Source organism: Penicillium odoratum (genome assembly GCF_028828045.1).
Source record: "Penicillium odoratum strain IBT 22623 chromosome Unknown utg000005l_segment0_segment0, whole genome shotgun sequence".
In the NCBI taxonomy this organism is placed as follows: Eukaryota; Fungi; Ascomycota; class Eurotiomycetes; order Eurotiales; family Aspergillaceae; genus Penicillium; species Penicillium odoratum.
Genome location: NW_026643147.1, coordinates 6,161,842 through 6,183,986, shown reverse-complemented (window position 1 = coordinate 6,183,986; position 22,145 = coordinate 6,161,842). Strand labels below are relative to the sequence as shown.

The 22,145-nt window shown below is 48.6% G+C and overlaps 9 protein-coding genes across 9 annotated transcripts; 6 read left to right on the top strand and 3 right to left on the bottom strand.

Moving 5' to 3' along the window:
* Positions 1-2,198: 2,198 nt before the first annotated feature.
* Positions 2,199-2,582, top strand: N7520_007895 (uncharacterized protein; the record flags this gene model as incomplete). The annotated part of the gene is made up of 1 exon (XM_057141829.1): positions 2,199-2,582. The coding sequence occupies one exon, from the start codon at positions 2,199-2,201 to the stop codon at positions 2,580-2,582; it is 384 nt and encodes a 127-aa protein (XP_056995835.1).
* Positions 2,583-3,294: 712 nt separating this feature from the next.
* N7520_007894 (P-loop containing nucleoside triphosphate hydrolase protein) lies at positions 3,295-4,986 on the top strand (the record flags this gene model as incomplete). The annotated part of the gene is made up of 1 exon (XM_057141828.1): positions 3,295-4,986. One exon carries the CDS (start codon positions 3,295-3,297, stop codon positions 4,984-4,986), a length of 1,692 nt encoding a protein of 563 aa, XP_056995834.1.
* Positions 4,987-5,437: 451 nt separating this feature from the next.
* N7520_007893 (hydroxyisourate hydrolase) lies at positions 5,438-5,971 on the bottom strand (the record flags this gene model as incomplete). Its single annotated transcript, XM_057141827.1, has 1 exon — positions 5,438-5,971. One exon carries the CDS (start codon positions 5,969-5,971, stop codon positions 5,438-5,440), a length of 534 nt encoding a protein of 177 aa, XP_056995833.1.
* Positions 5,972-7,024: 1,053 nt separating this feature from the next.
* Positions 7,025-8,190, top strand: N7520_007892 (ArsA family ATPase; the record flags this gene model as incomplete). The annotated part of the gene is made up of 3 exons (XM_057141826.1): positions 7,025-7,414; positions 7,495-8,084; positions 8,148-8,190. 3 exons carry the CDS (start codon positions 7,025-7,027, stop codon positions 8,188-8,190), a joined length of 1,023 nt encoding a protein of 340 aa, XP_056995832.1.
* A 1,453-nt stretch (positions 8,191-9,643) lies between these two features.
* On the top strand, positions 9,644-10,170 carry N7520_007891 (uncharacterized protein; the record flags this gene model as incomplete). Its single annotated transcript, XM_057141825.1, has 2 exons — positions 9,644-9,760; positions 9,976-10,170. 2 exons carry the CDS (start codon positions 9,644-9,646, stop codon positions 10,168-10,170), a joined length of 312 nt encoding a protein of 103 aa, XP_056995831.1.
* Positions 10,171-11,268: 1,098 nt separating this feature from the next.
* N7520_007890 (eukaryotic translation initiation factor 3 subunit E) lies at positions 11,269-12,667 on the bottom strand (the record flags this gene model as incomplete). Its single annotated transcript, XM_057141824.1, has 2 exons — positions 11,269-11,482; positions 11,544-12,667. 2 exons carry the CDS (start codon positions 12,665-12,667, stop codon positions 11,269-11,271), a joined length of 1,338 nt encoding a protein of 445 aa, XP_056995830.1.
* A 238-nt stretch (positions 12,668-12,905) lies between these two features.
* N7520_007889 (mitochondrial 54S ribosomal protein mL49) lies at positions 12,906-13,742 on the top strand (the record flags this gene model as incomplete). Its single annotated transcript, XM_057141823.1, has 4 exons — positions 12,906-13,042; positions 13,100-13,143; positions 13,255-13,616; positions 13,692-13,742. The coding sequence occupies 4 exons, from the start codon at positions 12,906-12,908 to the stop codon at positions 13,740-13,742; spliced, it is 594 nt and encodes a 197-aa protein (XP_056995829.1).
* A 1,005-nt stretch (positions 13,743-14,747) lies between these two features.
* N7520_007888 (putative ARID/BRIGHT domain protein (SWI1)) lies at positions 14,748-17,759 on the bottom strand (the record flags this gene model as incomplete). Its single annotated transcript, XM_057141822.1, has 1 exon — positions 14,748-17,759. The coding sequence occupies one exon, from the start codon at positions 17,757-17,759 to the stop codon at positions 14,748-14,750; it is 3,012 nt and encodes a 1,003-aa protein (XP_056995828.1).
* A 2,604-nt stretch (positions 17,760-20,363) lies between these two features.
* On the top strand, positions 20,364-21,914 carry rpt3 (proteasome regulatory particle base subunit RPT3; the record flags this gene model as incomplete). The annotated part of the gene is made up of 6 exons (XM_057141821.1): positions 20,364-20,521; positions 20,574-20,615; positions 20,683-20,781; positions 20,841-21,127; positions 21,180-21,843; positions 21,896-21,914. The coding sequence occupies 6 exons, from the start codon at positions 20,364-20,366 to the stop codon at positions 21,912-21,914; spliced, it is 1,269 nt and encodes a 422-aa protein (XP_056995827.1).
* Positions 21,915-22,145: the final 231 nt, after the last annotated feature.

The following is a 22,145-nucleotide window of genomic DNA, read 5'->3' as shown; positions in this document are numbered from 1 at the left end:
ACCGGCCTCGTCAAAAAAACTTGGGTCAGCATCTTCCGAGAAAATCCAAGAATGGGGAGATGACGGTGAGGAGACAATAGTCTGCGAAATTCACTGAAAGAGAGTAGCTCCGCTCTAGGGTGGAGAGGCATTTCGGCTGCGACCCGCGGCTGTCAGAGTTCGGTCACGTGGATGCTAGTAGTCGACTCTGGTCAGAACCGCCGCCGCAAATGTGCTTACATTCCTTACATTTCTTACATTTTGATCAACAGGCATTGTACTTTTCTATGCAAAGGAACTTGACAGGTTTATGGAGTACCTTGCGTTTTTCTAATCAGGGTGAAGTTGTCCTATTATTTCCTGAAATCTGACGCTCTAAAGCAAACTACGTAGTGGCTGAGACATCGGCTTCATTACCCAGCTTCACTTGAACATGTACGGAATACCCCTTAGTAGCTATTCGTTATCTCCATTTATTTGTAATGGAAAACTCCCCAAGTGTGAGAAATCTATCACGCCATCTACGCTAGGAAAACCCCTAGGGTCCACCGGTTATGAATCAAGTACCAAAGCTTTCGTTGATAGGTACTGGTACAGTGACAGGACAAAAGTGTTGACACCCCCCTAAAGACCCGCCTTTCCCACCGCCTATCGTGCTTATCCAAATCGTGTACTAAATTCCTGCTAAATCATTTCAAATAACTCTGGGAGCCCCGGGCACAAGTAATGATTCAATATTATGGGTTAAATAAGCCTTAGTATGCAGTGGTGTATACCAACTCGCCTAGTTTCAAAACGATTTTGACTGGCAGAATATTACATAATCAAATGGGGTGTTAAGACTTTTGACCTGTCACTGTATGTACTAGTCGTAACAAATTTGCCTGTGCAATTATTACGCTTGTGTTCAAAAGTGGTATGAACAAACTTCTAATATGTCTGCCCTATCGTCGCTCCAATTACACTATATGGCCCAATTGAATGTTGATCAACGTGATTCATTCCACAAGTAATACTTGAAGACTCTATCCACGAATCTAAGATCATTCATACCTGATTACTCTTGATAAATGTCAAAAAAAAAATTCACCTTTGAACCAACGATTTCAAGGGTCCAAGTGGATCTTGGCGATCTGGGGCCACGCGACCGAACACAGTCAGGGTCAGACAGAAGCACCATGCGCAAGTCAATTAAAATATTCTTAACTTCCACAATCTACAATAATGACTATTGAGGCTGATGAGATTGGTCATGGACTGTCTATTTCAGGTCAGATTATCATAATTCTCTCAAGTTTTTGGCTCTACCTCGCCACGCAATTGATAAAATATATACTCTTAGGGACCATCCTGGCCTTTCTTTGTGCAGCTCTGGATTGTTTCACCATTATCACGATATCCCTGTCGTTGGGTAACATGTATTCATGGCCAAAGCATATCATTTCCCCTTCTTATACCTTCTGCCACAGGTTCTTTCTATCTCAGCCTTTAAGGCTTTGATGGCAGAGATTATAGTCACTGTGACAGCATCTATTGATATTTTTCGAGGCCTTTTCACTGATATCGGTGTCTTTAATATAAGATGGCTTAGAAGGACCCAAATTTGTTCCTACCTTAGGCAAAAAATTAGTCAGTCGGCTAGAAGTGGCGGTGCAATCAGTAGCATATAAATCCATGACTCCCTACCTACGACGCAGAAGGTGCTTGCTCAGTAAGCATCCCAAGGGATCGCTAAATATCAAGGGTAATGCGAATTATGGTAAATTGATATCCTTTTATTTTATTAAATACGAAGCATTTTTAATTCCGTTGTGCATATGGTGCTTTCGCCAATGTTGGTCTCATGGCTGGTCTTTTGATGAATGACACACTACGTCATTAAGGAACACCAAGCTGCATTTAGGGCTTTGTGCCATTTTTATTGGAGTTGAGTAATTTCGAGTAGCCCAGTCCAGATATGTACAGGGGCAATCATAAAGTACAAGGGGCAGGGTGAACTCTATGTTCTTGGCAAGATATGACATCGAGATACGTCATCGCAACGACGGCGAGAAAGAGCAAGCATCACATCATATTCCTAATGAGATGTAGAAACCTGCTTTAAAATCAATATTCAAAAATCAAATCTCCTTAGGCTTTTTTTTCCCCTTCCTTTTCGAACATTGTGACCCCAAAGTTATTTTATCCTCTCCACCCTCATCCTCTACCTACAACCCAAAATGAGCACCTTCTTACGACTTCCGTCGCGAATCCGGGCGCCTATTTCCTCTACTCCTCTCGGTCGCCCTCTGCCCAAACTCCCTGGCCAATCGTGTTATGTTCATGGTACAGCCAAGAACTTTGATAAAGCCAATGAGCATGATCTGGATGAGGAAGGCTGTGAACGTGATAATACGCCGAACCACCCAATTCCCTCAAACAAAGCTCATCCTACTCTTCGAGATGGCAGGCAGTCAAACCTATCTGACATGGAAGGCAAGAAGCATGAGGATCTACCGGAGGATGTGAGAAAGCACAATGAAGAGATGGAACAACGATACGATCGGCCTTACAACCATATCTCGGACGAGGGTCCGATCGAGGGAGCCTTCAAAACGAAATGAATGCAATCTCCTGTCTTTTTTGATTACGATAGGGACTTCCAGTTAAGGAGAAGTATGATGTGGCTTTGTTATCTAGATATATTTACCATCCGTTGTATGTACGAGTCCATTCCGCCACTTATTAGTTGGAATAAATGTGCAAATCCTAGGTAAACGCTGTATCAAACCTTAGCCTTCCAAATGGTTAAAGCACAGCCTGTATAGAAACTTCGACTCGGGACTAGGCTCCATAGATATATCTTGGCTTTGAATTTGATTATTCAATTATTTAGCTATTTAATCATCGGATTTTCTAGAGTAAATTTAGTGTTTTCCTGAGGTAAGAGTCAAGACTTTATTTACAGGAACAAACTAAAATGAGGACCCACCCGAGCCGCAGATCTCACGATGGCCAATCAAGGTATGCTTATCAGCTTTTGTCATATTAGTTTTTTTTTGTTCAAAGTCTCGTTATAGCATAGGATGATAAATCTGTTAAAGAGTAACTTGACCTTCTAAGTCACTCGGTGATTTAAAAGGAACTACTTGATCTCGCTTGTTGACTTGATAATTAAAGTTTCCCCAAACCACCAAAAGTCTTATCGATAAGAAATTCCAAAATTATTGTTCTGCCATATCTTACCGTCAACAACGTGCCTACCCAGACACCTTTCGGGTTGAAATTTTCATTCAACCATTGTGTGACTCTTTGAGATACAAAGTCTCAGGCATCATGCAAACTCCTCCTACAAACGTTGGCTCCCAGCCATATGCCACCATGGCTGGGAAGCTCGATCCCAGACTCCTTCAAGCCCTGGCAGTCATGGACTTCCAGTTCATGACCCCCGTTCAACAGCGTGTTCTGACTGAACTTCCAGATTGGCGCAGTGATTGTCTCGTCCAAGCCAAGACTGGCACCGGAAAAACTCTTGCCTTCCTACTGCCCGCGTTGCACTGCCTCCTCCAGGGAAATAGTGCGCCACCCAGAGGCAAGGTCGCTATTCTGATTATCACTCCCACCAGAGAACTTGCCCAGCAGATTGCCAAATCGTGTGACCAACTTACTTCACAACTGTCCAAGCCTCTCGAGTGTCATATTGCGGTTGGTGGAACAGCTCGCGCCTCCGCTCATTCGCGCTTCATGAAGGGAGCTCCGTCTGTTCTGGTAGCAACACCGGGCCGACTGAAGGATTACCTGTCTGACGAATTCACCGCCGAGAAGTTTTCCCACATTCAATCCCTTGTCTTGGATGAAGCCGATACTATGCTCGAAGCTGGATTCTTAGCCGATGTGAAGCAGATCCTTCGCCTTATTCCATCAAAGAAGACCGGCTGGCAAGGCATGTGCTTCTCAGCCACTGTTCCACCCAAGGTCAAGGAAGTGGTCAACGTGGTGTTGAAGGAGGGCTACACTAGCATTTCTACCATTGATAAGAACGAGTCACCAACGCACGAGAGAGTACCCCAGTACCACGTGGTGATTCCATCTGTGGCAGAGACCTTCACTACTCTTACTACTCTTATCAAGCTCGAGAGTCAGAAGTGCTCCAAGATCATTGTTTTCGGCGTCACTGCCAACATGGTCGCTCTATGCGCCAAGGTCTTCTCTCAAGGCTTAACCCCTTTGAATGTATTTGAAATTCACTCCCGTCTCAGCCAGAACATCCGCACAAGAACCACTGCCCAGTTCAAAGAAGCGGCCACCGGAATCATGTTCGCCTCAGACGTCATTGGCCGTGGTATGGATTTCCCCAACGTCGACTTGGTCATTCAGGTTGGACTGCCCTCAAACGGCGAACAATACGTTCACCGTGTTGGTCGTACAGCCCGTGCTGGCAATGATGGCCGCGCAATCATCCTCCTTACTCAAGCCGAGTCATTCTTCATGAAGGTCAACCGTCATCTGCCCATCAAGCCGCACCCCCAGACCGACGCAATCCTTGCGGAGGCTCCCGCCTTCAAGCCCCTCGTCGACGCGGCCATGTACCAGATCGATGAAGTCACAAAGCAACGTGCCTACTCATCTTACATTGGATTCTTTGCTGGATCAGGTCTTCTGAAGCAGCTTCGTCTCGATAAGGCCGGTCTTGTCCAACTCGCCAACGAAATGGCCATTGAAGGTATGGCTTGTCCCGAGGCTCCCCCTATGGATAAGAAGGTCGTTGGTAAGATGGGTCTGAAGGGTGTCCCTGGATTCAACTTCGGGAGCTTGAGTGAATTGAATGGAGACAGCTCCGGTGGTCCCCGTGGCCGTCCCAATGGCCGTCCCAATAACAAGAAACGCGATGTTCTCAGCCCAGGCGGTGGTCAGAGACGAGGTGGGGTAGAGAAGAATGGTGGCGGTGGAGGTGGAGGTGGTCGTGGCGGAGGCCGCGGGGGACGTGGAGGCCGCGGTGGTCGTGGCGGTCGTGGCAGAGGAGCATAAGGAGTCATTTCATAATGTAAATTACACATTCATAGAGACAAATTAACGGCACACATGACGAACTCTTTATAAATGACAAAAATTCAAAACAAAACCCGCCTCTTATACTTTAACGGAAAAGGGCCACAGAAGGAAGGAGGGAAGAAGAAACATCATTGAGGGTCAAGATAAAGCATAAAAAGACAAAAAGAATTGACAAGAGTGGGATTTGAACCCACGCCCCGAAAACGAGATACGGAAATCTGGATCAGGTGAACCTGAACCGTACGCCTTGGACCAACTCGGCCATCTTGCCTAATGATATAAGGCGAGCGATTCTATGCCAATATGACAAAGAACATACCCAGTTCTATAGAATCAGAATACATCTAAGTACTACAACCTTATCGAAACTTCAAGGCGTTTTGAACATGGCAAACATAATAATGAATTTTAATTATTTAAACGTCCATTAAGATCCACGGTAAGTCGAGTAATTCCAAGGACCCAAAAGGACGGGCACATGGTAGTGGCGCCAACCCTCCTCTCCGTCACGGCCGCGACCCTTGACAGTAAATTTAACCTCAACCTCAGGCCAGAAGCTCTCAATACCCTGCGCCTCATACCAGGGTCCAACGTCAAAGCGCACAGACCAGTTCGTCTTGCTTTCTGCGCCCGGCAGTGCCGCCAGAATATCTGGGACAGAAGATGCCGAAGCACCGCCTGCAGGCGTCCACTTTGCGACGCGGCCGTCGGCGTTGGTTGTAGCGTGGAAGGTGACGGGGCTGGAAGCTGCAGGTGTTGACAGCAGTGTCAATGTGACAGGTAGGTTTGCGGCCGGGGTGCCAGTCAATGTGTTGAGACAGTGGCAGGTGATGGGGTCGCGGGCGGCCATTGTGGGTTGGTGAGTTGGGTTGGTCTTGGAGAGCGGGGCCGAGGAAAGGTGTTGCTGGTAGAGCGCGAGACGGTTGGCTGTGCGGTCTGCGGTTTCACGGGGGTGGTCCATATAGATGTGAGGGACGTGAGAGGGGAAGTCAATGTCGGTTTTTCGGTGAAATAAAATTTGAGTTATCCACGGGAAGTTGGTTAATTTCTATGGGCCATTGGCATCGGAGAGCACCGATAGCGATGCGGAGGATGCCATGGGTGGATCTACTTTCGGGTTCTCGACGATCATTGATTTAATCATTCAGATATCAACTCATTCTGACTAAAAGGTTATAGGAAAGAGGAAATACTTAGGAAATTACTGCAATCAATGCTTATTCAGTGAAGAAGATTCCATCCCCAGCACTCCGCTCTGATCAGACAATCTTTATACTTCCCATGGTAGTTGACCTGATAAAATTGATAATTGGAATGCACTGTGTAGTGGGTAGAGCTCTCTATATGCGTGATACTCACGAAGCACACTGAGTGAGTTGGTTTGATCTGTTTATTACCTAGGAAACCTGATATTACCTCGTCTCTTCGGCCAACTAATCTATTAGCGAAACTGGGCTTCTGTTCTACATATACTTATACTGTTTACCTACTCTTTCTACTATATTCAATAGTTCTCCAAATTGTAAGTAGAAAACTAGAAGGAAGAAAAGAGAGAAGAACATATACGTATTCATAGGCAAAATGAACGAAGAAACTTTTCTACGCAAGCTACCTGCGCTACCATGGACCTAATGATCTCATTAATTATGCCCAGAATTGGTTAAGCCCGTGGAATAGGTACTTTATCAGATGTATCTTGGAATTTCTCTTGTTGAATGGCTGTATTGGAGAGTTGGCACAACTACCATCAGGTGATGTGGCATTAACATCGTTTTATGTACGTCATCTCTCTGAGTAACAAACGTTAGGTACTGGAACCAATCACTATATCTCTATTTTGCTGGTAAACTAAAACAAGATTAACAAACATCATGTTCCATGCTCCATCCATGTCATTTGTAACTATCTAGACTGTGTTCCGGAACGTTCGATCGCCTTTGCGGGGCAAATCATCAATTTTGAACATCACCTCCGTCTCTCCCCCACACCCCTCCTAAGCTCCGCAAACATCACCATGTCTTCCTCCGCCGTGGTCCACAGTGACGACCTCGACATGGAGCCCACGCTCCAGTCGATCATCAACCAAAAAACTCTCCGCTGGATCTTCGTCGGCGGCAAAGGTGGTGTGGGTAAGACCACCACCTCCTGTTCGCTCGCCATTCAGCTCGCCAAAGCCCGCAAATCTGTGCTCCTGATTTCGACCGATCCCGCCCACAACCTGAGCGATGCCTTTGGCCAGAAATTTGGAAAGGAGGCCCGTCTCGTTGACGGCTATGACAATCTCAGCGCTATGGAGATCGATCCCAATGGCAGCATCCAGGATCTCCTGGCCAATGGAGATGGTCAGGATGACGCTATGGGCGGAATGGGTATGGGCAATATGATGCAGGATCTGGCGTTCAGTGTAAGTGGAAAAGGAAACGAGGTGATATTGGAGTATACGGAATCATCCAACTAACGCGGAGCGCTGTTTCCACGATTTAGATCCCCGGTGTTGATGAAGCCATGTCCTTTGCCGAAGTCCTGAAGCAGGTCAAGTCGCTCTCGTACGAGGTGATTGTGTTCGATACCGCACCCACCGGTCACACCTTGCGTTTCCTGCAGTTCCCAACAGTCCTTGAGAAGGCGCTGGCGAAGTTGTCGCAGCTGTCATCGCAGTTTGGACCCATGCTCAACTCGATCCTGGGCGCTAGGGGTGGTTTGCCTGGTGGACAGAACATGGATGAGTTGTTACAGAAGATGGAGTCGCTGCGGGAGACCATTGGTGAGGTCAACACGCAGTTCAAGAACCCTGATATGACCACCTTTGTTTGTGTGTGTATTGCGGAGTTCTTGTCGCTCTACGAGACCGAGCGGATGATTCAAGAGTTGACTAGCTATGGCATTGATACCCATTCGATTGTCGTGAACCAGTTGTTGTTCCCCAAGGAGGGCAGCGGCTGTGACCAGTGCACTGCGCGCAGAAAGATGCAGAAGAAGTACCTGGAGCAGATTGAGGAGCTGTATGAAGACTTCAACGTGGTTCGCATGCCACTATTGGTGGAGGAGGTCCGCGGAAAGGACAAGCTGGAAAAGTGAGTTAATTTTTGCACCTGTTGCATTGTGACCTCGGCTAACCAATTCTGTTTCTTTTGTAGGTTCAGCGACATGCTTATCAACCCCTATATTCCGCCGCAGTGAGAGCTTGATATGGTTTGACAGGAAACGAGATGGAATTGGCAGGTTTTTCGAACGAATTATGAAAAGACTAGAGAATAGTACATTACACGCCGATCATCCTGGCTGGATTTGTATACACATACTCCGTAGTTATAATATCCAGGAAGCCCTAGAATCATAAAACTATGGGAAATTCCATATGCAAGTCCTCAACACTCCTCCAACTTTCTGGATCTACCTTCTCACAGCCCAACACAACCCAACCAGACCAGACGACCGAACGCAAAACATCAAGTCCCCAGAAGTTAGAGTTCCGATTTCAACAGGATCGGGGCAGATGCAGTCTCCGACAAATCAGAACGTGGCTTTGCTGATTGAACCCAGGAACTGTGGGCCGAAATGTGTTCGACATACGAGACCAAGGCACTACGCCCTAGAAGCGTTGGATGGCAGAAACAGCCTGCATCGGCTCAGCGCGGGCTTTAGTCAAAAGGGACTAGACTACATGGTGCCACGACATCAAGAGCCACTTTGGCGCATTGAACAATGTGCGGTGTGGGATATTTTTTCCACTAGGTTTCAATTGATTTAAAGGATTTTTTGGGAACGAAAAATGATCCGTCTTGCTGCGTTGTTCAATGCATATCTGGAATCATATGCTAACTCTATCCCCAACCAAGTCAAGCCTCACTTTTGACCCGGGATGGAACAGGTCGGCAACGAACATCATGAGCTAAGTTCTGACCAGATCCGAGAATGATTGATCCAATTGAGACTTTGATATTCAGATTAATCAATGGGAGCAAGACCGGTGAAAAAGGGTTGGGTGTCGTTGACTCCAAGAGTGAGGCGAACCAAACCCCTTTCCCCGACAGTTCCGTGAATGTTCAATGCCAATTGGGACTGGATCAATTGGTTGTGGGTTTATACTTTCACCCTTTCTGCGATGCACCCCCATTTAGGTATTAGTCTACTGTCTACCCGGGTGCACTCCAGACTGGTGGATACTATATGTCTCCTTTGGGGATTTTACCTAGGCCTTTCTCCTGCATATCTTGCTTTCTATTTGTCCGCTGAAGTTCGAATGCAAGCGGGTTCATGGTGTACGCGAGTTTGCTGTAAATTTGAATTCTGAGACTACCCTCCACCTGGCTCCGCTCAAGGATCTGGAGGGGGAAATTACAAAAGTTGGCATGGGATTGATCTTATTCGTCATCTCCTCTCCGGAGCGCTCTTCATAGACCGCTTGTTACGGGTGATACGTGGGGTTCGTTTTCCTTAGGCTCGACTTGATAGTACTGCTGTATTATTTATACCCTATGTGATCCTGAAGAAAGCCAAAAGAACAAAAAGACAATCGGGTATACACACCCCGAAGCATCTACCACAGGTGCTCGGACTACTCGTTGGTGGTGTTACTTCAATATCAAGACCCGTGGACCACATACCATTATCGCCAAACCTCTAAATCACGATGTCGCAAGTCCAACAATACTGGCTCCCAGGATATGGACTATCCCGTCATATCGTCCTCGGACATATCCACTATTTCCTCGGTCCCACTGCTTCAGTCCGGCCATATAGCTACCAGGTATATCGGGCTACACCACCCACTACGCGCCACAGTTAACCCACTCTAACCAGATTTCCTTGTGTTTTCAAAGGGGCGAGAAGGATATCTGATCACAGGGGTTCCTCTTACACGGGTCTGTTCTCTACCACGACCAACAGGAGACGCAATGGAAAGAGAGCAAAGCGAGATCAAAATGCATCAACGAGAAGCTGACTAGTCTTGTTCACATATAGGAGCAAATCGACGATTTGGCTACCATGTCTCGAGAATACGAGAAACAGGAAGCTCTACGCATGACAAACCAAATTCAGAATACCAATGGCCATGCTTCATCCCGACATTCGGAGCCCTATATCAATGAACTGATACCGGTTGAAACCTCCCGGGCACGTCGACACCCAGAACAGGAGACCAGAAGTAGACGGTAATACCTACCGTGAACTGGAAACTGGAAACTTGAAATTGTCGCTCCCTGAATTTCCCAGGACCTTTGATCTATCCATCCTATCGGGGCTTCATCCAGGACTATCCATGGTTGTCGATCTAATTCCATGGGACTCTTTGTCCATAGGACGACATATTCTTACTCTGTTTTCTGATCTTGATCCATTCTATCTCGTGCAAATTCCAATTCCAGGGTCAGATCCTTCTCCCAGGATAACATATCCAAGGTTGCCCGGATCTCTCTTGTTGCCAGATTCTTTCTGCTTTATGGTTCAATCCACGGACTGGGTTTATCTCCGGATGAGGCGAAACGGACCTTGTTCGATTCCTGAGAGGAAGATATATCAGACAATTGGGTATTTAAGTGGAATGCCAATTCGTCCTTTTGAGCATATTTGTTTTACGATACCCTTCAAATGCTCCCAAGTTCCACGTTTGCTCTGGCTATAACGGTTATTGTTGTCAAACCTCGTGCACATCTACGGATATGTCATGGGCCATATGTTGTCTCTTCCCCTTGGCTATCTTATGCGGCTTGTTGCGACTTACGAGGACACATATTGGACCAGACATATTGTCAGACATCATTTTCACTCATCTCTATAGACCATTCGTAACAGCATAGATCCACCAGACCCCGACTAACTCGGGAGTCTACTGCATAATTCCCTATCTCTTCTCTTTTTGTTCTTCTGCGAAAGTGCGGGGAGAGCACCACGGTGCCCCTTCTATTTCACCCGCTTCTCAACTAAAGCTCTTCAAAGCCTAGGAACCAACGAAAAGAGGAAAGCACGATCTGATGACAGAAGGGGGAAAATAGGAAATGGAAGAAGAGAAACTGTGGACTTAGAGGTAAAAAAGAAACATCAGAAAAGGTTGGACCACCTAAGAACGCCAGCCGGATGCCACTTTGCCTCGGAGTCCCTCATCCCTCACAAAAGAACCGTGTTGTGACATACACGGGGAGACTATAAAAGGGAGAGGCAAAAAGAAAAAAACATTTGGGGTTGATAATAACAAAAGAAGAAAGATTCAGTTTTGGCATCAGCTCATGGATAAGGACAGATGGAGGGGGAGGTTGTTCATTTTGCGACAGATGAGCTCAAGACCTGTGTGCGGAAGAAGGCACCCTTGGTCTTTTCGATGACTTGCTGGTAAACCGACTGCGGCGGGTGGTTCATGATAACTGTGCCCTCCTGGTAGTCGATCTTGGCGTCAACACGGGTGTCGCGGATGAGGTTGACGATCCACTTCTCACCCTCATCCTGGCTCAGACCAAGACGGGTAGAGAGATCGCTGAAGATAGAAGTCAGTGTGTTGTCTCCAAAGATAAATCTCAATTGAGTCGGATACATACTTGATATCGATCCGCTGGTGGATCTTGCAGTAGCTCTCAGAGATAAGGTGACGAGCAGCCTCAACGAAAGCATCCGCAGCGGACACAAGGAAGAAATCACTGCGGAGAACCTCCTCGGCCTCACCCAGCTTCTTCTGGGCCTCCTCAAAGTCAAAGTCGACGTAGAGCGCCTTGACAAAGTCGGTGATGGGGTCGGTGTACTCGTAGTCCTCTTGACGCACAACACGAATAAGGTCCTTCAGTTGCTTCTGGTACACACCGGAGTGCTTGTGGGGGCGGCTGCGGTTGGTGATGACCGCGGCGGCAAGGTAGCGTAGAACCCACGGGCAGCTGGTCTGGATGGTGTTGATGTAGGCGGGGGAGAAGAAGAGGTCGGTCAGGACGTCACGGGCGGCGTCGTGGTTGAAAAAGGGGAACAACGACCAGTGGATGAGCCAAGAGCGGTTGTTGAGCTGGGCGAGCGGGTTGTTGAACAGACGAGTCTCAATTGAGTCCTTGACCTTCTGCACCTCCTCCATCGCAGCCTCCCAGTTGGTGGTCAGGATCTCGGAAGCCAACTTACCCCAGGTGGCCGAGGCAACTTTGTCGTTATCGGTGGACAGAACACGGAACTGGTACAGCAGTTCGGCGGCGTTACCGTAGCTACCACAGCTGTACTGGAAGCGGCCGTAGTCGTAAAGGCCGTCAACCATCTCGGTTGTGACACCGTGCTGCTCCTCAAGGAAGCGCAAGTTAGCGGCCTTGTCACTCCGCAAGTTGCCCACAACCTCCTCATCCTGCAGCAACTCGGTGATTTTCTCAACCTGGCCCTCGTAGTGCTGCAGCTTGGCCAGAACCTCCTCGCGCTTCTTAACAAACTCTTCGGGGATCGAGTCGCTGTTGTTGATCTCCTTCCACAGGTTGGCGACGTAGTCAGTCATGTTGGTGTGCTTGAGCAGCTCGTACTTGGCCCGAATGATCTCGCTGTCCTCCTCATCGTTGCCGGCGCTGAACTCGAGCAGCGGGAAAACCAGGTGGCGGTCAAGGTAAGGGATCAACCGGGGTAGAAGGTCATGCTCGGGGGCGACATCGGTAGGGGCAGCGCCGCTGAGCTGCTCAGCGGAAGGAGGGGCGTTGTCTGCCATAGTGGGACGCAGGATGTGGGTTGGTTCAAAAGACACAGCGATGTCTCTTTGATTGAATTTGTGTGCGGGAGGGTTTGATACGCTAAACCCTTTTGGGTGGCCAGGAGACGTGGGGCGGTGGCAGAATCAGGACTTGAGAGAAACTTGCGCTTTTCTTGTTTCTCGGTACTTGATTGAAGCTTTGTCGTGTCGCTTCTTGCCCTCTCTCCTTCCCCCAACCTCTTTTCTTTGACGCGTAATGGCGTCTCTTCGACACTCGGCCTCGGTCGCTTCGACCGTGTGCAAGCAGAGCGCCAACTCCCGTCTGACCCAGTCCGTGGCTTCCGTGCAGACATCTAGCCTGTCTTCCATATTTACACGGCCTACATCTTGTAAGTGACTGGACATACAACCAACAATACTTCACTCAAATTTTGGGGCTAGTACCTCTAGCCATACTGCGCTAGTTGCCGTGGTCATGGCTTGTGGCAGTCCAGGTTCAACATCGGACTTAAGAATCCTAGAGTCTGACGTGAAATGGGTCCCGGTTGAAAGAACAAAGATGAATTCTCGAAATATGTCCAGCTAACCATCGCAATTCGCAATAGCTTCTCCCCGCTCATCTACCTACAACTCTCAAACGCGCACGTTCCTGACGCACCTCCACCGCCAAGCCCAAGCGATTAAAGAGCAACCCATCTCGTCCTCGACCCCATTTCCCCAGCAGACTGCGCGAGCCACCCCCTCTCTCCAACTCAACAACCTCCCCTACTTCATCCGCCGTACTGGCTCCAACCAGCTGCCTGTCTACCTTGTCACAAAAGCCGGCGGCACCAAGCAGCTTACCAAGATCCAAAAGACCGAGGGTGATCTGGATGCTCTACGCGAGGACCTGGCACAGGCCCTGGGCGTTGACCTGCGGAGTTCGGACGTGAGCATTAATCGCCTGACAGGCCATATCATTGTTAAGGTAAGCGATTCGGCTCTTTATCGTGCTATTGCTGCACATCAACATGTTATAATACTAATGACTTATCTGGTGCAGGGCTGGCGCAAAACCGAAATCCTGAAGTTCCTGCAGGAGCGGAACTTTTAATTTCTCCATCTTTTTCTTCTCCTCTTATTCGCACCATATCCACGCGAAATATGTGTCACCGGCCATCCAATAATGAAGGTGGCCACAAAAGCATTGAGCAAATTCTACACGCGGGATGGATTCGACCCTGAACGATAGATCTTTAGAAGGATAAGATCACACTGAGGCCAGCAAGCATACAAGGCAAGGGGGGATATCATATGTCATTCCTGTCTCGAGTGGCTTTGGTGGGCTGAGACGCCCGTGGGTATTTTCATTTCCCTGCCTCGTATGTTCTTTTCTTCTTAATCTTCGCTTGCTTGGGGCTGTTTCTTTTCTGCCTTTTTTTTTCTTCGATTGCTGGTGTTCTCCCTTTTGGGTTCTTTCTATTTTCCATTTGCAGTTTCCCGGCGCTTGCTTTTGAGTTATACTCTCCCTGTACCATTTCTACACTGTATATGTTCCATGACTCGGTGCGGGTGCCAAGGTCTTTTCTCTTATTGAATGATTCAATGCATCAGCCTAATTTCTGTCTTTAGCCCTATCTAAGTGGGTTTCCTTGTAGAATAATATGCGATGGGGACCATACCACCGATCGCAAGGTCTTGACGAAGGAGACTACATGATAAATCACTCTCCTGGAACCAGGGAGTTCTCTATATATTTATTACTTAACTGCGAGGGCCCTCAGTGGGACTGCATGTACATATGTATATCGTACTTTTTGACAAATCGTATGATCCGGTCAAGGGTATTTTGAGCATTGTACACTGAAAGACTGAACACGCTATCTGACAATGAAAACAAATAATGGAAGTAAGTAATAGTCAAAAAGAGATTCCCCCCATTTCCACAGGCGCCTAAAGAAAGCAAGATTGACCATTGACTGGAGACATGAGTACTAATGACATGACAGAAATCAAATTCTCGTAAATGCTTCGTACAAAGTAGGGTTCCTTTCTACCCGATGGCAGAATATAAAGATACCTGCCAACGTCCGTACATAAGGGTATAAAAGTACCAGATTCACTCTGCAAGACTAGCATATGTGAGGAGATGGCGCATGATCCTCGGGTCCATGCTGGGAAGTAATAACGCCCCGAGTAGACTTTCCTTGCGAGGTATAACACCCGATGGAAGCTTCAGTGGCAATGTACTGTCCACTTGCTTTGATTTCTCGGCCAGACGGCGTAGGATGGCCAGTCCACGATTGATGATGCTGGTGAATGCCCAAATATCCGCCTCGTGGGGCCCCCTTTGCTGGATACTGGCGAGTTGTGGAAGGCGTTCAGTGCAAATCAAACATGAGAGTCGCAGGAGATGAATAGCGAACCCATCAATAGACCCAAACCACGATCTTGCCATATATCCGTCTGCAAATGATGTCAAAACGTCCGCAGCTAACAGCCCTTGCAGGAGGAGAATCTTGCGGGCATCTGCAACCGCCAGATGCTTCTTATCAGGAATAGCACAAATAGCAAGGCCAAATGCACGGGTTAGGAGATCCGGCCGAGGAGAGACAGAGCCATCCCCAGAGAAGATGGCTCCAAAGTAGATTCGATTCGGGTCGTCTCTCGCCAGCAGCTTAGCCAGACCATCCACAGCAGCAGGTATATATCGATGGATCAAAGGGTTGAAAGCTGTGAATATCAGTTTGTCTGGTTTCGATGTCGGCTCTGGCAAAGGTGCAAAGGCTAGAAGAAATTCCAGCAGGCTCGAAGCCTCTTCCTTTCCGGGGATTTGCATGACGTGCGCCGAATTGCTCATAAAGATGACCGCGTCCTTCATGAAATCCAATGTATTCTGGTCAGTCCGTAGGAACATTTGATGGGTTCCAAGGCAGCGGAAGACGTCGGCGAAGACCTGGGTAACACAGGGTATACCCAGAATTGCTGCGTTATTTTCGTTGAAGGAGAAGTTGCGAATGATGGTAGTGATGCATATTAATCGTTCCACAGCTCGGTCCAGGAGGTATTCAATGCTCCCGAATTCAGGGACGTCCACAAGCGATGTGAATTCAGACTGGCAACCCCGTGTTACCTCTTCGTAAGAGCGTAATGGCATGGCCTCAGGCAGTTCGAGCGTATGTTCAGCCAAAAATTCGGCCTGGTCCTGGGCACAATCCGCCAGACTTTCAACCAAATCATCACAGTTCTCAAGAGAGATAGACGTGTTAAGGTCAAATGATAAGGTAGTGAGAGTATCCAAAGCAACCCGAATTTCTGCCTGGATTCCACATTTGAGTCCCATGTTTAGCGCGTGAATATCCACCACACCTAACTCTGCGAATGCCGGCACACTAGGCTTCAACTTCAATATGTCACTGCCAAGTTGATACATCTCATCCACTGCAATGGGGCCATGCAAGCGGTGCTCAGTAAGCACCTTTGGCTTGAACGGATCCTCAAGAGGCTTCTTTGTTACCTGTTCCATTTTAGGTTCGGCTTGGACAGGTCCAGGTGTGGCGGAGGTAGCTTTGCCTTGTTGTGACGGGGAAGGCACTGCAAATTGCCCAGTGCTGTCTAACGGGGGAACCGATGACTGTGACTGGCGAGAAACACTTAGTCGATGTGCAGGTTGAGGGGGTTTGCTTTGGCCGCGTGCTTGTGTTGGGGTCGCAAATCCATTCATTGGTGGGGCAGGAGCTGGATTCGGGACGGGTGTGTTGTTTTGGGGGGAGTGGGAGGCTTGATGTGTTTGCTCAAAGCCCTGGCCTTGTTTTATCGCAGGAGACTGGAACTGCATCGCTGACGCATCACTCAGCTGTCGGGGAATTCCGCCTGGCTGCAGCTGTGGCTGAAGCGGCTGCTGTTGGGGGTGCTGACCGTGTTGCTGCTGCTGCTGCTGCTGCTGTTGTTGCTGCTGCTGCATCTGTTCCATTTGTTTTTGTTGTGAGCTGATGAATGCTTGCTCATAAGGCGCCAGATTTCGTTGGTGGTATTCCCGAAGTTCCTGAGCCGCCATTGGGAACTGCATTTGAGGGAATTGAAGATGCTGTGCAACCGCAGGCCAACCATTCATCGCAGTGACTTTCTTCGATCCTCCCATCTTCATGACTGTTCCATACAATTGGACAACATTGAGTTGGCGGCCACTGATAATAGGATTTGGATCAAACGCAAGGTTACGCGATGTCTGGAATTTATGAACCGCTCGCAGAAAGGCTTCAGGGTTGGTGGGTTTTGCCATATTCTGCTGCTGCATCTGCCGAATCGCGGCCATCTGCTGGGGGTTTGCCATGGGGTTCATGCCACCACCGCCCGGGCGCCCGGCCATCTGCGGATTGGGATTCATTTGCCGGTTCTGCATTGACATGGCATGAAGTCGCTGCTGCTGGGCCGCCAGAGCTTGATGGTATCCCGGCGGCACTTGTTGCATATTACCAAATTGAGCCTGCATAGATGGCTGGGATGCCGCCGAAGTCATTCCAGAACCTTGTTGGAACTGGCCACCCATACCTTGTGCGAAGGCTTGTCCTGGCATGAAGTTATTGTTTTGTGGGGTGTTGACACGGCTTCCATTATCTGAATGCGACGGTGACATATGAGGACCAACATGGGGGCCAGCGGGAGAAAATGGACTGGGAGAGGCTGTCCCCATGCGAACGCTTTGCTGGTCGAAATCCTGCATGACTGGTGACTGAGTCACATTTGGCGAGGCACCTTGTTGTAGGTGTTGGTAGGGGGTAGGATGTTGAGGGAATTGCGGCGTTCCATTGGCCTGGCCTTGATAGCCCGGGTAGGGAACCTGGGGAGTCTGCGATCGCGACCCCCCGGCCACCCCACCGGGAGCAGGACGTGGTGACATAGGCATGCCATCTTCCGGTCTTTGTCGTTTGGATGGAATCACCTGGTTGGGATTGTGGAAGCCCGGGGAAGCGTTCCGCGGCACGCCATTGAACATGCGCTGGAACTGATTCGGGTCCTGTGGGTTTGGAGAGGCATGAAGAAAAGCAGCGGCAGGGTCGATTGTGGAAGGATTAAATGCTCCGTTATCCTGACCAGGGAGATTCGAGGCGTCAACGGCCCAGGCGTTCATGTCGTGCGATTTTACCAACCCATCTGCGCAATCACTGTCAGTAAAGGTATATATTTCATGTCGCGCGCCATCCTCGGGAATCAACGATCCAACCCGGAATTCATCATTTGCATCAATGGGCACGTAAATGTAGGGCCCCCGATGACGTTTCTAGACGATAGATACGCGTAGGGTGGGCCTGTTTTGGGGAAATGCGCGCTCGGTCGCGACACGGGTCGTGGGGGGGAGGAGGCCCTTCCACAAGATTGGGAAGTGAAGAACAATTTTGTCGTAAAGGGAATAGATAGGTGAAATGGAAGGTCAAGAATGAAGTCATGGGGAATACATACCGACAAGGCTGGACTACTTAAAATTCCGACTGGCGAACGGATGGCTAAGGCCGAGTCCCGGGATTAGCAGATGGAACGAAAAGGGCAGAGGTTGGTGTTCCGTTTGTAGGTCACGTGGTTTTGTGGCCTGAGGCAGCTAGGTTCTGCCAGGCCAGCAATAAAGGGACGAGGTAGGGTGGGGAGAAATTGAGTGTATGGGGTCTGGGGGGGGGGGGGTAACTGTCAAATCATAGTCTGGGGATAAAGCTGATGGCTCTAGATGATCAAAGGACCAGCTTCGGCCCGATAAACCATAAAGAGAACAAATGGGGGTTACACGTATTGCATAGGTGTGGGCTCCCGGGAAAGAAGGGGGGAAACGAAGACTGTGGGAAGAACAAGTGCGTGGCCAAAGTGGAAACAAACCAGGAAAGTGTAAATAATAAAAAACACGACAGATCCATAAAACATAAAATACAAGGGAAACGAATACCTACAGTTCGCGAAGCAGTTAGGGATGAAAGGGCAAGTGGAGAGAATTCAGGTGAGAGGGAAAATTACTGCGGGAGGATTCAGTGGGAGAAAGCAACGTAGTTTCCGGTCTCCTTTGTACCACATTCATTCTCTTTCCACTGTCTTTTTTTGCTAATTAGTAGCAGATCTGAATCATTTCTCTGTGATTTTCCAGTTAGTATTTCTTTTTCTAAAAGAACCAAAGAAGAAGAAATGAACTGATTATCTCTTTCTCCTGGTAAAATTGAATAGGTCGTCATGACGTTCGTCGCGGGTCTCGGCTGCGTTCGCGGCTCATCCACCATAACGAACGAGGCCAAGTACTCGAGGGTTCACCTCCCAACACTGGTGATTTATTGATTTCTTCATATTTTCCGCGGGATGAGAATGCAAGAAATGAAAAGAGAGGGAGGAAAGATCCCATGGAAATACTCCCAAAATTAAGTAGGGCGATGATCCATTCCAACGGTCTTCGCCCAGTCAGGTTAGTCTGTATACTCCCAAGGGTGCTAGGCCCGTGGACTGCCCCGGGCGCCCGAAAACCATCACTGAAAGAAAGACAGAAGAAAATTTGTGTGTAAATGTTAGTGGGGGGAGAGGGGAAGAGAGAAGTAGGGAAAGAATAGAAATCTGCTAAGAACTCCGGGGTCAGGTTTGGGTGTGGCCGCTCCTTATATAAAGCTCGGGCTAGCGTCTGATAATCATGACGAGCGCCCAATCTCTCGTCACGGAATGAGGAAAAAGGGATGGTGAAAAAAAAAAAAACCAAATCTGCACCAAGGGAACCAGAACGAGAGCCAAGACTAGGTTCTACCCTCCAACCGGTGGCTAGGATCCGACTCAATCCGCATGGGAAAATCCATTCAAGGTCTTTTGTGCCTGTCCCACCTAGCCGCGGGCCCTACTCCACTCATAGTCGGGTCCGGGCTCAATGCCAGATGGAAGAGACGTGAAAGGGTGTAGAAGATTCAATTTGACCACATGGTTTCCCCAGAGCATAAATGCATCAGCTGCCTCGATCTACTTCGCCTGCTAAACATCACCAACCTAACAAACGTAGTCCCGCCTCATTGGCTACGTGACAAGCCCAGCTGTCTGACCACCGGTGATTACCCTGAAACATGTCATGAACACAGCCTAGCCAGAATATCCAAAGGCTGACCTGTAGCCTGAATGGTCTTGATCTTTCATTTATTTCACCGCCATACTCCATATCCTACCATACCACAAAATTTACGTCATACCGTAGCCAAACCCATTTACTTCCTGATTGAAATGAATTGAAATGGTGCAAATCCTATCTCCGTAAAGTCCCATGTCTATTGCTAAGAAATGAACCACAGTTATCAAATTACCATTGTAAATTGGCGAGTCTAGCCTCTTAGTAGCTCCTCTTAGTAGCTTGGGGACGAAATCCAACGTACAGTAGGGTAGTGGCCAACTGGTACATCTGGGAGTCCTGCATGATTCCAATAAACCATATTAAACAGCTACAATATTAAAAAATCTTGGATACTTGAATACTATGGCATTTTAATACCCAATTAACAGAGGAAAAGTCAATAAAGAATCTGGAATTGATCAGTTCGATTAATCCCAGGTCTTGATCACGTGATTTACTCGGAAGCTCCAATCGCCCGATTGATGAGCTCCAAGGACACAACCCATCTCCAGACCCTTCACCTCCCATTCCAACACACGCCTACCCACCCGCATCGGATAACTCCGCTCAATTTCGTATCCATCTCATTTCATCTAGTATCTGCCAACAAGAATTTTCACCATGGGAGACGTGGCCGTGGAGAACCCGGCAAACAACGTCACGCCTCTTCCCAAGCCAAGTGCTCTGGACGCCCTTGGGAACTTGGATTCCTTGGATGGAACGGGGGCTGATGGTAATGATGAATATGCTACCTTGAAACGGTTACAGAGACACCTAGAGTATGCCAGGTCCTTGGATGTGCAACCTGTGTCACGTACTGACGCTTCCCAGATACATTCAGCTGCAGGAGGAATACATCAAGGATGAGCAGAGGTATTTTTTTGATCTCTATTAGATTTATTCTATAAATCTCAAATGCTGACCGTCTTGGTGTCTATAGGAGCTTGAAGAGAGAGCTGGTTCGGGCACAGGAGGAGATTAAGCGTATACAGAGTGTCCCGCTGGTGATTGGACAGTTCATGGAAGCTATCGATCAGAAGTATGTTGAATTGTATATCGCTTGAATGAATGGGGACAGTCGCTAATAGTGTCTTCTAGTACTGGTATCGTGCAGAGCTCGACCGGATCCAACTACGTTGTTCGCATCCTCTCCACACTTGACCGCGAGAAGCTGAAGCCATCGTCTTCGGTCGCCCTCCACCGACACTCTAACGCCCTGGTCGATATCCTTCCTCCTGAGGCCGATTCTTCGATTGCGATGCTCGGTGATAACGAGAAGCCAGACGTGACGTACGCCGACATTGGTGGCATGGACATGCAAAAGCAGGAAATCCGAGAAGCCGTCGAGCTGCCCTTGACGCATTTCGAGCTTTACAAACAGATCGGTACGTTTGGGCACCAGATTAAACTGTGGTAAACCTCCCTAACCCATAGTAGGTATTGACCCTCCCCGCGGTGTCTTGCTTTATGGCCCCCCGGGTACCGGTAAAACCATGCTGGTCAAAGCCGTGGCAAACAGTACAACCGCCAGCTTCATCCGAGTGAACGGTTCAGAGTTCGTGCAGAAATATTTGGGAGAAGGTCCTCGCATGGTCCGTGATGTCTTCCGAATGGCGCGTGAGAACTCCCCCGCCATTATCTTCATTGATGAGATTGATGCCATCGCTACTAAGCGTTTCGATGCCCAAACCGGTGCCGATCGTGAGGTCCAGCGTATCCTGCTGGAGTTGCTGAACCAGATGGACGGTTTCGAGCAGTCCAGCAATGTCAAAGTCATCATGGCCACCAATCGAGCTGACACTCTGGACCCCGCTCTGCTGCGTCCTGGTCGTCTGGACCGAAAGATCGAGTTCCCCTCGCTGCGCGACCGCCGTGAGCGTCGACTGATCTTCAGTACCATCGCGGCCAAGATGTCACTGTCTCCAGAGGTGGATTTGGACTCCCTGATTGTGCGCAACGAGCCCCTGTCTGGTGCTGTGATTGCTGCTATCATGCAGGAGGCCGGTCTCCGGGCAGTGCGCAAGAACCGATACAACATCATCCAATCTGACCTGGAGGATGCTTATTCTGCCCAGGTGAAGAGTGGCCATGAGGACGACCGGTATGTTCTTCTCCCTTTTCTGATCAGTTTGGTGTTATTGATGGCTTCGCAGACTCGACTTTTACCGGTAAACATATGGTGCTTTCGGAGATTTTGTTGGGACATGGTCGGGTTTGGGTACTCATGGAGGAAACTTCCTCCTCTTCGTTGTATTATCAATAATCTATGGCACTTGGAAATGATGGGTGATTTATTTAACCTGGTTTATAAATGCATGAAATTGTGTCAAAGATTGGTATTATGACTGCGTAATTTTAGTTATCGAGCGAGTAGGCCCGAATTCCACCCAGAAGAGACCGGAG